This window comes from Lineus longissimus, chromosome 5, assembly GCF_910592395.1.
Source record: "Lineus longissimus chromosome 5, tnLinLong1.2, whole genome shotgun sequence".
Taxonomy (NCBI): domain Eukaryota; kingdom Metazoa; phylum Nemertea; class Pilidiophora; order Heteronemertea; family Lineidae; genus Lineus; species Lineus longissimus.
The window spans coordinates 8075080-8088543 of record NC_088312.1 but is presented as its reverse complement, the minus strand read 5'-3'; the positions used below and the strand labels follow the sequence as shown (position 1 = coordinate 8088543).

The 13464-nt window shown below is 41.2% G+C and overlaps 3 protein-coding genes across 4 annotated transcripts in view; 1 reads left to right on the top strand and 2 right to left on the bottom strand.

Moving 5' to 3' along the window:
- LOC135487769 (activating signal cointegrator 1 complex subunit 3-like) overlaps positions 1–4825 on the bottom strand; it is a 46572-nt gene extending 41747 nt beyond the window's left edge. Inside the window, exons 1-11 of the mRNA XM_064771843.1 lie at positions 4737–4825; positions 3885–4145; positions 2880–3610; positions 2602–2732; positions 2204–2348; positions 1884–2009; positions 1444–1644; positions 1218–1358; positions 858–1022; positions 540–696; positions 131–357 (exon numbers count right to left, since the gene is read on the bottom strand). Of these exons, the coding sequence (XP_064627913.1) occupies positions 131–357; positions 540–696; positions 858–1022; positions 1218–1358; positions 1444–1644; positions 1884–2009; positions 2204–2348; positions 2602–2732; positions 2880–3610; positions 3885–4119 (2259 nt within the window). The 5' untranslated portion in view covers positions 4120–4145; positions 4737–4825. The remainder of the gene's footprint in view (positions 1–130; positions 358–539; positions 697–857; positions 1023–1217; positions 1359–1443; positions 1645–1883; positions 2010–2203; positions 2349–2601; positions 2733–2879; positions 3611–3884; positions 4146–4736) is intronic.
- A 258-nt stretch (positions 4826–5083) lies between these two features.
- LOC135488199 (ATP-dependent RNA helicase DDX18-like) lies at positions 5084–10700 on the top strand. Its single transcript, XM_064772694.1, has 13 exons — positions 5084–5220; positions 5712–6014; positions 6175–6267; positions 6455–6614; positions 6902–7002; positions 7140–7339; positions 7665–7779; positions 8067–8206; positions 8335–8496; positions 8720–8872; positions 9287–9457; positions 9646–9823; positions 10253–10700. Exons 1-13 carry the CDS (start codon positions 5205–5207, stop codon positions 10387–10389), a joined length of 1929 nt encoding a protein of 642 aa, XP_064628764.1. The 5' UTR covers positions 5084–5204; the 3' UTR covers positions 10390–10700.
- LOC135488200 (uncharacterized) lies at positions 10674–13326 on the bottom strand. 2 transcript variants are annotated; one of them, XM_064772695.1, is made up of 4 exons: positions 13236–13326; positions 12796–12966; positions 12148–12315; positions 10674–11285 (listed from the first exon to the last, which is right to left on the bottom strand). In XM_064772695.1, exons 1-4 carry the CDS (start codon positions 13311–13313, stop codon positions 11130–11132), a joined length of 573 nt encoding a protein of 190 aa, XP_064628765.1. In that variant the 5' UTR covers positions 13314–13326; the 3' UTR covers positions 10674–11129. The 2 variants fall into 2 exon arrangements, with proteins under 2 accessions (XP_064628765.1, XP_064628766.1); XM_064772696.1 differs by having other exon boundaries at positions 12243–12315.
- Between the last annotated feature and the right edge of the window lie 138 nt (positions 13327–13464).

The following is a 13464-nucleotide window of genomic DNA, read 5'->3' as shown; positions in this document are numbered from 1 at the left end:
TTTCTTCTGGTGCTACTACTTGGGGATTTCTCAAGTGCTTAACTTGCATCGTTTTTTTAGAAAGATATCTGTGCTGAGAGCCAGGCTTCTGAGAGCCAGGGTTTAGAAAAAGTCTTGGGAAAAACTCTACCTGCTTCATTGCATCACCATATTTTGGATTTTGCTCTGCCAAGAATAGCACAATATCTCCCATATTCTTGGCCATTTCCCTCAGCAGCATGGCAGTCCTGACCGTCTCATTCCTGGCATGGACAAACACCATCACCTGCTCGCCTCTTCTGACCTGCTCTAGGACTTTCTCGTAGCAAACCTTATTCATCTTGTGGAGCATGTCCATTTTGTTGGTACTATTGATACCTGAAGTGAAAGAGGAAACCCTTTACCTACCACATTGAGAAAATGTCAGAACGAAATCTACAACTCACTATTACAAAAACTAAAGACAAGAATGGGATCATATTGATCAGAAATCCAGCAATTTATGAACTTTGTTTGATGATACCATGTCCAATCTCAAGAACACTTTCAATTCAACTCACCTACGAAGGTCATTCCAAGAGGAACAGGTCTGAAGCGCCCATCAAAGAAGAACAAGCCAGTCCAAGGGTTGACGTTTAGGAACCTTGCTACATCCATGTAATTGGGCAGGGTGGCTGACAGTCCAACTATCCGTATCATATTCTGGGATGATTCAATCTGAAGAATACAAATTCATAAACTGTTTGCCCTGGAAAGTCTACAAAGACACACAATGTCTGGAAACATTTTATCACGCCTTTCCTCAACAAAGTCTCAAAAACACCCTCAAAAGTGAAAAAGTCATCATTTTACAGGAGATGAAAAGATTATCGACCAACCTGTCGGAGCGTCCTAGCTACCAGACTTTCAATGACTGGTCCTCTGTCATCATTCAGTAAATGAACCTCATCAATGATAAGTAACTTGACGAGTTGAGTCAGGGCGACGTCTCCAGTACTCTTCCTTGTCACCACGTCCCATTTTTCTGGTGTTGTCACTAGCATCTGGAAAAATAAACAAATCCCATCTAAAATATGAAGATCACAAGAATATCTCTACTGTAAAAGATATTCAATCATCACAAAAAAAATTGTTATGCCCAATGGTAATTTGGCATAGTCTGGTTACACAAGAATTGAATAGAATACAGTTGGCTTTTAAGAAGTTCTAGAGTAAGACACTCAATAAGAAATACTGACCTGGGTCTTGAGGATCTCTTGTTTTGTAAGTTGCATGTCACCAGTGAGTTCTTTAACTGTGATATTCAAGGCTTCGAGCCTCTTTCCAAAGTTCCTCACCATTTCAGCAGCCAGAGCTTTCATGGGAGCAACATAAACAATCTACAAGGGAAAATACCATTGATTTAAATTGCAATCATGGTCATAAGAGTAGGATAAATGGGACATGATGCAAATGTGACAGTACCTTAAACTCATCCTTCTTGATTACGCCTTGTGACAGATGTTGCTTGAGTTCATGCAGCACAGCCAACATAGCAATGTTTGTTTTACCAGCACCAGTTGGAGCACAGATAAGCATGTTTTCATTGGTCTTGTAGGCAGTGGCGAACACTATCGACTGGATCTTGTTGAGGGATTTCATCCCTTGGAATGCTAGCTGGCCAATCTGAAAATAAATATGACAGAGATTGAGAAGATGCAACTTAAAAGAGGTCCTTCAGCTTACGCCTGGTTTCAACGATGTGTACTGATCCTTTCCAAAGAGTTTTACTGATTACAGCTCTGTGCTCAGCAGACCTTATTTGCATAGAGAAATTTGTTGAATTGTACGTTGTGATCTTGAAATCGAATACCAACAAAAGGATTAAAAGATCAACAAGGTTTTAACAAACACCAAGAATGTACCTCATCCAAAGATGATATAGGAACCAGAGTTTTGCCGATATTTAATGGAGGTGGATCACTTGGAGGTATGATAACTTCTTCATGCGAGTCGAACGTTTTGCGACTGAAGCCATCAGGAAGAGTCATCTGAAATAAGAGTAAGCAACAGCAATGAAACAGCGCTTTGAGCAGAGTAACAAGTGCTATATCCATACCTGTATTGTATTGTATTGTTTTGTATCAAATAGTATAGTACTTCCATTTTTTTCATGTTTTATTTCAACAGTAGAAATGAGATCAAATCGAATGGTACATTTCAATTGCCAGCTACGAGCATATACCTTTGTTCCACTGATGAAAGCTGAAGATTTCCTCGCCTCGATATTTCTATCAAAAACATATGGATAGGCCTCGGGTTCTGGATAGTCTCCTTTCTTGCCTCGGCTGAATAAGGGAGCAGTCATTGCCTTCTGAAGAGCTAACTCCCTGAAAGTAATATCGACACCAATATCAATCAAAAAATGTAAACAAAGGTAGATTAGTTCCCAATTGAACCACAAGGGTAAATGGGTAACCTGCCCTACGTGATTTGGGCTATGTAATTATCTCTATCTGGCTGATACAGGGTCATTTGGCCAGGTTCAAGAATCTAAGGCTCCCAGTCTCCAAATCACTGCCCTCTGACAACACCAGGTCCACTGTTACCGCCATGACAGCAACATGATGAAATTCCACCTACCTCTGAACCCTCAGTTGTTGCGGGTCTAGCATGAATTCCCCACTGTCTTCGAAGTCTGCTCCGCCATCCTTTCTTGATGTCTTCTTCTCTTCCTTCCTCATCAACTTCTTCATAGCCTTTTCTTCAACAGTCTTAAAAGGATAAACACATACTTAGAATCCACCTCTTTGAAAATCTTATCGGAGTGTGTAGAGGGTTGGGGAGAAAGCCTAGTAATCTAGCCTAGTTAAGAAAGTTGGACTTGAGGAAGTGAAAAACACAATTCAGATATACTTTACCTCGACAGTTACTTGGCAGCCATAGTTAGGTCTCTTCTCCTTTGGAACCTTAACTGCTTGAATTATCCTTGGGGGTGGCTCATTATTCAAACTCTCAACGGACACTTTCCGCAACTTTGACCGACTCTGGAACAAACTCTGAATAAACTCAAATCGGTCAAACCCAAGAAGATCAAACAGCTCGTTCTGAAGTTCATCATCCGTCTTGGAAGACTTCAGTAAGTTCAAAACAGTTGTTGCCATCTCAGACACAGAAATATGATCACCAGGGAAGTACAGTTCAACTTGAGCCAAAAGCCATGGTCCGCTGCCTGGTTCCTTTTCAGCACCAGCTGTTGCACCCTCCACTGGCCCAGCAGCTGGTACCTTGAACTTGAAATCAAAGTCCATCGCAGCATCTTCATCATCATCAGATTCAGATGTCAAGTCATCATCACTATTGTCATCATCACCTTGTGGGAATACAAACTTGATACCAGTTCCAAACTCAACCTTGTTATCTTCACCACTCTTGAGTGATTCAATCAAATCATCAACAACATGATCAGGTAGGTTCGTTAGAATTCTACCGACAAGGGCACAGGCTTTTGTAGCAGACGATGCAGGGAATGGTCCAAAGAGTCCACGCAGTTTGACTGTTTGCTGATGGCCTACACTAGCTGCATCGATAAACGTCTCGAACAAGAATGCTGCTGAACTTTCCAACATGTCAGATGTGTTTTCACGTCCAGCTGGAAAGAAAAGACAGATATTGCACTGCTCCTGTTAAGCAACAAAATTCAAGATTAAAATGTGAGGTACTATTTCTTTAAGTGGTGTTCATCCAGGGTCTGACCACTGATTCAACCAGTAGGTTAACTTCAGACTCCTCAACAAAGTAAGGGATACTTCTAATGACAGTATAGTTTAACATGTAATACAGAAGAACTAGAACGCTTTAGTGTTATAGGGTAACGATTATACATTTGATAACAAAACATCTCGAATAAATAATCATACACTAACCAATCTCTGCAGCATATCGCACCAACTCTCTCAAGTCATTCTCAACTTGGCTTCTACTGGCAGATGCATGTTTATGAAGAAGATTCAGCAATTTGGTCCAAGTTAGACCTCTCTGACTCTGCCTCTCAGCCCTTAATTTCTGTTTCTTTCCAAGATTGTTCAGGGCACCATAGTCATGACCGTCTTCACCAGCAAATGCACGGAGGAATCCTGTCAATCTAGGAAGAGCCGCCATCTTGACTGGTTTGGAGGAGACCCAATCTGAAATAGGAAATATCACGAATTTCAGCTTAGGGCGCCTTGCTAACAGTAACAGGTAGACTATCATTGTCACTTAGCAATTTATTAGCCTGGACATTGTACATGTACTTATTATGACAATCGTGACATGGATCGCAGGCGGATATCGTCCTAGTGATCTGGCATGATGGCTGGCAGTGGCGGCAGTGCATGGCGGTGCATGTCTCATTGCTTGCTTTTTACAACTTTTAGATTCGGAGCTTGTCGAGAATAGACCCTTTTACACCAGGGGGTCTAAGGGCCTCTATGCCTAGCGAGATGAGGATGGAGGATATGCTCACGTTGACAGCCAATTACAATACATACATGCAACACTATATCAGCATTATATCGCTCTTAATATTTCTGGCGTGTGTCGCAGAGTAGCAAGCCCTCTTCTCCTTGAGTAGGCCTAGGGCTAGGCCTACTTCACTTTTGCTTGAATGCTTCGACTCGAGTTCGATCGACTTCACTCTTCGACTTCGACTCATCAGGCTCAGTTTTGCCTTTGACAGCCATATGCTTTTTTACTATTGGTCACTATGATAGATACAATAATAACTTGAAGTTTACCTGTGAATAAATCGAGAAATATCAGCTGAATATCTTTATTTTCATGGTGAAAAATGAAATTTCACAACAAGTCAGCAAGACTACTCCAAATGATGTCCCCAGTGACGTCACGGAATTCCCATGGAAGTAACTAAAATAATGACTGCAAAATTCCGGAAAGGCAAGAGGTAGAATTACGATTGTCGATAATATACCGGACTCTATTTGTAATGATAATAAAGCTGTCATATAAAACATTACTTTTATTGCTAGTGTTACGCTTGGGAAGTCAAAACGTTGCTTTGAGACAAATGTCCGGATGTATTCCAAATCCATATTTTATAAAAAGCCAAAGGAGTTTTGGGGAATCCCTTCCATGCCATGTGGTGGAAAATCAGCAATTTACTTTCACAAATTTCACCAATTTAACCCAATTTTGTTGAGATCGCGCCTCATCCTTTTGATAAACAAATTGTTCTAAACGTAGTTATGGCATCTCTCGAACGTAAGAGTCTAAAGTATCTGTTTTTTCAATGAATTTGATACATTTTGAGTGGACTGGAACAACCATACGTCACGTCGTACATCCATGCACTGTAGTCTGTAGACCTACACCTGTACTGCAGGCAGTAGTACACACTGTCACTGCACTGCTGCGTAGTCATACTCTAGACCTTTTTACACCAGGTGGAAGATGCCACTGCTGGCCAAAAACGAACCAAAATATAGGCCCAACGAACAAAAGAACAGAACATGTCGTGTGCAACCGTCCATGCAGTCTTTTGTTTTGCTGCTTGTTTGTTAATGTTAGTTGTGGCCAGGAGTAGACGCAGTGCTTCCTCTGCCATATCCCGGTATTGGCCTCCACACTTCACAGGCAGTCTGTGTGGCATCTTTGCCCATGAAATACCTGTTGCCCTCTTGGGGCCACATCATTTTGTGGCAGGAGTCATATTGATTTAGTCTTAAGATAAAAGTATCTTTTTTTCACACCAGAATTGAGAAAGAAATCATTGAAGAAAAAGAAGAAAATGAAGAAGATGTTGAAGGAGGATGTTGAAACTAACAAGCAAGATGATGAAGTCAAAGGCATAAACGATGCATCTGAATCTGATTCACTGGAAGAAGAAATCCAGAACAAAAGGCAGAAGAAAAAGGTTTCACAAAATGAAGAAGAGGCTGCAAGAAGCTTGGAAAAAGTAGCAGATGATGCATCAGATTCACAAGAAGATGAAGTGAAGACCAAAAAGAAGAAGAAAAAGAAGAGAAAGGCTGAATCTACAGAGGAAGGAGAGACAAGTAATAAACTTAATTTAGGATTTCTCTTCTGGTCTTTTCTCTTAAAATATAAACAGTTGTGAACCTGACAGCCAAACTCTAGGAAACAACATTAGCCAACAAGTTGGTAGACTTAAAATAACCCTGGCATTTGTAATAGCATTTCCTTTTTTTATTTCAGCTGAACCAAAGAAAATGAAGATGTCCTTAGAAAATATGGTTGAAGAGAAAAGTGCAGACTCTGGTGATGAAGAAAATGGAGTGGAATCAAAGCGTGAGTATTCTTCCAGGGAACAGCTCTCTTGCCTGTTAAGATATTGTTGGGGCTCCCAATAAACACCCTATGAATAATGTTGATCTATTGTTATGGTTTACCAGTATGGACAGAGAGTAAGTCTAAGTGAAATAAAAAAATGTACAGGTCAATGACTTTTTCCAAACAGTCATTTGATATCTTTCAGTTCCTGGCAGTTCACTTGGAATGAGCATCATGACCGACACGTCCTTTGAATCATTAGCGGGTAGTGTCAGTGAGAGCACTTTGAATGGGGTCAAGGACATGGGCTTCACACATATGACAGAGATTCAAGCCAAGAGTATACCACATCTACTAGAGGGAAGGTGAGTGTCCTACTAAAGTCGTTTTATCCCGCACTGCAAAACCACTCAAAATAAGGTGTGTTTTTTTTTCGATTCCTTCTATAATTAATAGGCTTGGGAATGTTGCTTGTTAAATTTTCTGCTGTGATGAATACACTTGATTAACCTATATAAAGACTCTTTGAGGGCAAAGTCACAACCAGAATGCCTGGATAAGATCACTTTAAACCTGTCCCCAAGAGTGCATTCCAAAGTTAAATGACATTTTTAGACCCATCCATCTTTAGATTTATTCTTTTTCCTTCCAGGGATGTAATGGGTGCTGCTAAAACGGGAAGTGGAAAGACGCTGGCTTTCTTAATTCCAGCCATTGAACTGCTGTACAAGTTAAAGTTTATGCCAAGAAATGGTAGGTAGAAAAACTATAATATTACTAAAGTGACTTGAACAAAGGTTCTCCTCATGCATGGAGACAAAGTCACAACCTGATGGCCTGGATCAAATCACTTTTAAAAGCGTGCATTGTCTTCAAACATTCTTTTCCAGGAACTGGTTGTATCATTATCTCGCCAACTCGTGAGTTGTCAATGCAGACGTTTGGAGTCTTGAAAGAGCTAGTGAAGCATCATTGTCATACGTATGGCCTTGTGATGGGCGGGGCCAACCGGGCAGAAGAAGCCAAGAAGTTATCACGGGGAATCAATATCCTAGTCGCAACTCCTGGGCGTCTGTTGGATCATTTGCAGGTACATTAGCATTGTGTTTTTATCCAGCGACATGTTGTGTTGACGCCCTCTTTTTCAACTTGAGTGAGTGTAGAAAATCTTCTTCCAACAGTGACAGATTTAAGAGCAAGTGCCATTTTTTTAAAAATAAATTGATCTTGGGGGTAAAAGTGCTCCACTGAGCATCTGGCTTCAAATCAGATGTAAATAGACAGTTAAAACATGACTTGTTTTGAAAAAGTCCCAGCCATGATAAAGAAATGGCCAATATTGGTTTGTTCCAGAGATTTTTCAATTCAATATCTCAGCCGACGTGTACCAACCATTGTTTTGTTTTGTATTACAGAACAGTCCTGATTTTATGTACAAGAATCTTCAGTGTCTCATCATTGATGAGGCAGATAGAATCCTTGATATCGGGTTCGAGGAGGAGATGAAACAGATTATCAAACTTCTGCCAAGTAAGTCATACTCGCCTACAGCTATACAGCTAATGAGGGTCATGTTCTGGGGATTTGATACAAGTACATGTACCACATTTCACAAAAGTGAGTCCTCCAGTGGAGATTTGATACAGGTTCAACATTTTACAAAGGTGTGTACCTACCTCCAGTGGGGAATTGATAAAGGTACAAGAACCTCCAGAAGAGATTTGATACAGGTAAATGTGAGTTGGTAGACCTCTGTCATTTTGATGCAATTTAACCTCAAGACCCACTATAGCACGCCACCTATTCTTGTTTTCTAGAGAGGAGACAGACTATGTTGTTCTCAGCCACACAGACAAGAAAGACGGAAGATCTTATCAAAATCTCCCTGAAAAAGGAGCCACTGTATGTGGGAGTGGATGACAAGAAGATAATGGCCACTGTTGAAGGTTTGGAACAGGTTCGTGTTCATGTTTAGGTCTGGTATAGGGTGAGAAAGATGCATTCTTTTCAAAGTCCTAAAAGCCATTTACCCGATTGTAAAATACTGCAATTCAGCTTAACTACTCCTCTTGATCTTCTTTTCAGGGTTATGTTGTGTGTCCTGTGGAAAAGAGGTTCCTCCTCCTCTTTACATTCCTCAAAAAGAACCGAAAGAAAAAAGTCATGGTCTTCTTCAGCTCCTGTATGTCAGTCAAGTATCACAATGAACTCCTCAACTACATAGACCTGCCCGTAATGTGTATTCATGTGAGTAGAAGCATCAACTCTTGATACATTGCAGCAAGTAAATGCCAAGCTTATACCAGCCTTTGTGACGAAACTAGTTTTGAGCAACAAGGCCCGGAGGCTGCTTTGCCAGACACACACATTGTATGCAAAAGCTTGATATAAAGATGCATGAAAACATATCTCATCCCAATTCATGACCTTTGGCATACTGCTGGCAATGAATTATTGTAATTTGTTGCAGGGTAAACAAAAGCAAGCCAAGAGAACACAGACGTTCTTCCAGTTCTGTAACTCCAAGGAAGCGATCTTGCTGTGCACAGACGTTGCTGCTCGAGGTCTTGATATCCCGGCTGTTGATTGGATCGTGCAGTTTGATCCTCCAGATGATCCCAAGGTATACCACCAACCCAATATCATTCTCAATGTTCTTGCTGGTTATAGATGGAAGCATAAGTGTCCTACGCTGGGGAGAATGGGGGTGATGTTGTGAGGTTAGAATTTGGTGACGTCAGAGCTCACAGGACAAGTTTTCAGGGCTTGGACTGTAGACACATTCATAATTACTCATCAGTCATACTACCCCTATATCTTATGAGGCATTTCAAGGTTGAGGATTTCAATATAGCTTAAAGTTTCCAGGGTGAGTTGTAACTCTCATATCAAATAAATGCCCAAGTCAATTTTTGCCAAATCGATATTTACGCCGTAGTCGGCTCTTTACCATAAGAGTCACCTGTGGTACATGTAAAAGTGCTTCACTCAATGTCTCATCTCCTGGTTGATACACACCTCATCATTTCTCTCTTAGGAATATATCCATCGAGTGGGTCGAACAGCCAGAGGGGAAGGTGGCATTGGTCATGCATTACTCATCCTTACGCCAGAGGAGTTGGGCTTCCTGCGCTTTTTGAAGCAGGCCAGGGTCCCCTTGAACGAATTCGAATTCTCATGGAGCAAGATATCTAATATTCAACCACAAGTAGGTTAAAGTTTATTCTAGTGCCATGTTTTTTGTTCTTGTCTTTCAGTAGAGGACCAAGAGGTGGAATAGGCTGATTGATAGATAACGTGGCTCAGAGTGAAAGAAGTTTAGCATGTGAATTAGACTTAAGAATCTTTCCAAATCTGTTATACCTGTCTTAGTTAAATGTTTCTCCTATGTTCCAGTTGGAGAAACTAATAGAGAAGAACTACTTCCTCCACCGGTCGGCCCAGGATGCCTACAAGGGATACATCAGAGCATATGCCTCACACAGTCTCAAGACCATCTTCGATGTTCACAAGGTGGATCTGACAAAGACAGCATTGTCGTTTGGATTCAAAGTGGCACCATTTGTTGACCTCAGTATCCTTTTTGTGCACATCATAAAACTCAAATGTCATGTTGTTTTTTTATCAAATTTATTTCAAGCTGTTTGCAAATACAGTAGAACCTCTCTATCAAGGACACCCATGGGACTGACAAGTGCTGTCCTTAATAGACAGGTGTCCTGATTAGAGAGGTCAAATTGAATGGAAACAACCAATTTGGGACCAAAACTAGTGTCCTTAATAGAGAGGTGTCCACTAAGAGAGGTTCTACTGTATACTATTTATACAATTCAATAAGTTGGATTATGCTAATATTTTGGTGTATTTAATGCGAGAACACTTCTTTACAGCAGAACCTTGTTCTTATGGAGAGTCTTCTTAGTGACTAATGCCAAAGTTCTTTCTAGATTTTTACATTAATTTCCTGTTTTACATTTGTTGTTTGACCTTGACCCATTGTCAGATGTTCACAGCAGCAAAGGCGCCAAGATGACCAAGAGAGGAGGAGGGGGTGGTTTTGGATACACAAATAAAAAGAAATTTGAAAAGTCCAAGATCTATAAACATGTGAGCAAAGGCTCTAAATCTTTCTCAAGATGAGAGGAACTGAAACATGAATTAATGGATTGATAACTTTCAGGCCACTGATCTTAATACTATAACTGTAGGTCGGAGATACATGCCCCAGTAACATGATAACTCCTGGTTGACAGATCTAGAGCACAGTCTCAATCAGTCAGGAGTTGAACAATCAACAAAAAACACACTCTGCAAAAATATTAAGATATAAATATTTGTCGGTGATGAAAAACTATTCAATAATTTTTATGGTCTTATAATGTGTAAGACATTGAGCATTGTTGTAACTGTATCATATTGAACTATTTCCTGCAATAAACTTGATAAACTTACGTTGACATATTTTTTTCATCAACTCAAACATTGCATCAGTATGAAGATCGTTGTTTCCAAAAATGTGCAAACTCTGGCAGCATTGGGGTTGGAATTTTATGTCTCAGCCTGGATTGACCTCTGGTGAATCCTGCAGGCAGTTGTCATGATGGCATATGCCACATGACAGTGCTATGTTTCTGTGATGATCTCCCTCACTGATTGTGGTAGTGCCTATTTTATTTATTTATGGCGTCACTAAATGTGGCTGTGTCTCCAGATGGCCGCAATGAATGTGACGAAGTCTGTGGTTCGTGATTGGCTTCTAGAATGTGACTAAATGTCTTCCGACCTGGTACACCATCCTAACGTCTTTCAATCCCAGTCGTGCAATAAAACTGCATGTATGTAGACCGACATGGGCCACAGCAATAACTGGGCTACATTGTCTACAGTTTCTGATAAAGATTGAACATTTCATTCGTGTCTGCCTTTAAGTGCCAAATAATTGCAATGTAGTAGGCCTTTTTCACTTCGTGATTATCGGGGAGTTCATGAACAGTGTGCTGTGGAGCCGTGTATTTGTTAAGATTGCGATCATTCCTCTGGAAATAAGGAGAACAAGTTTCATATTCTGATAGATCCTAACATTCTCTGAAACAGCAAAAACATTCATCTTCTTCATCCTATATGACCCAATGCCACATTATAATCTATGACCTCGAGAGTAACTAAATATCCTTGGACCAGATGCAGCCTGAAACGGTAGCGATTTCAAGTGTAATAAATTGAATATTCGAACGACACAAGAGTGCTGTAAACTCGGCCAGGATCTGTCGTAACCCCAAGGACAGGGATTTTCTATTGCGAGATCGCTGTCGTTGACAACTTCAATGGCTCCTGACCATTTTGTATTGAATGATCCTTGTCAAATTGGGTTAATTCTGTCGACCTGAGCTGCATCTAGTTTAATATCATATAACGGGCCTAGGCCAAGGGCATGGTGAAAAAGATTAATTGGGAGTGATTACGGTTTCAGTGAACTGATAATATGAAATAATTTACAGCGATTGTCCTCTTCTCATCCTGTTTCACTTCTGTAAATAAGACAGCACCAACCAACTGCCTTCATTCCCCCCCCCCCCCCCCCCCCGAGGAGTGCTGGTGACAGTAACCACTTTCGATCTGGAATTGTTCTGCCCAAGTTTGGTGACCAACAGCTTTTGATAGCAAAAGTATGAGATCACAATTTGCTAGAGGATATCAAATTTTGTGAAAAACAGTGACTGGGTGGGCGTTTTGCCCCGGGTGAAGAATCGATCCCATCGCTTTATCAGTTTTAGGTGACCCTAATTAATGGGACGCTCCCAATTCTTTGAATGACCAAACTTCCCGGTCAAGTCCGACGGGTGGAGTGGTGGCTAGACGATAACATTTTTATGAGAGACCCATACGTGGTATACATACAAATCGTTCCAGGCCATTTTCGAGACCAGGTATGGCGTCATTGTAAAAACGCTGCATCTTCTGGTGGTGGAGGTCGCCAGCGTTGTTGTGCTCACCTTCGAGTTGTAAGATAATGCACACATGCGCTTTCAGTATGGAGAGGAAGTCCAACAAAGCATGGTAGAAAGTCTGAAAAGAAGCAACTGTTTGAAAGGGACACAAGAGAGGGAATCAAAGGCGAAGCTTACTGAGGACACTCCTGATTAAAATGTAATGTTCAACGGTATGGTGGTCCTATGCAGTTGTAACTGCCCTCGCAACAAGACAAGTGGTAGGTACAAACGAAGACGGAAGACATTAGCTGGTAGATTGTGATACAAGTCATGTCGATAATTACTACGTCCTGTCGGGGCAGTCGGACCGACGTGAACGGAAAATGAAATAAGGATGACCGTAGAGTATGGATGATACAGTGTGATAGTATAAAAGGGAAAAGGCTCCGAAACGACCCCCGAAAAATACCCTGGACTATGATGGACAGTAGAAAGAGGACGAAGACACTTATAGAAGGACAAGTTTAGGAATCAGTGGGCCGTCGGCTTGGGCTGTTGTACGAACGAACAAGATGACATTGGACTGAGACGGCGGATTCCTTAGAAAGTTATTAACCTCGGCGCAGAGTGTTTCCTCGTCACAACTGAATTCCTCTGGTAGCACATCTTCGAGATGATGTCTAAAATGAAATTCCTTTGGAATATAATGCTTGGTGAACTTCTCTATTGTGTTGCTTTCGTCGTCATGTTGGGGAATAATTGCTAAGACGTCTTCTCGGGACATATGCTGAAATGTAAAGCAAGCTGCCTTTAATACAACGATGGGTTTTAGACTTGCGTTTGACCGACACCGCTACTTGGGAGTGCAGTAAAATCCCGGAGTCACATCCATCCCGTTTCCGTCTTCGTCCTTCGGGCCATTTAGAAAGGGGAGACTGGGGTGAGATGATCATTCAAAACCAACTTTCAGTCACTCATCAGACTCTGTAACAAAGTTCGGCAGCAGATGACGAGGAGAATTCGGACTCGAACCATGTAAAATGAATCTATACTCACAAAAGATGCGAAAATGTCTTCAGCCGCAAATTGCATGGCTTTAATAGCGGTTATAGCAGGGGAAAGGTCCTCCATCATCTAGGCCGAGTTCTCACGATAACAATAGGTTGGCACTCCAGTCACTTTATATATATACTCGGAATGGAAAAAGCAGGGAGCGTTTCACAAGCGAGATTCGACTAATAACCGTCTGACAGGGATTGGCGAAACTCGCAGATCATCGAAAAGG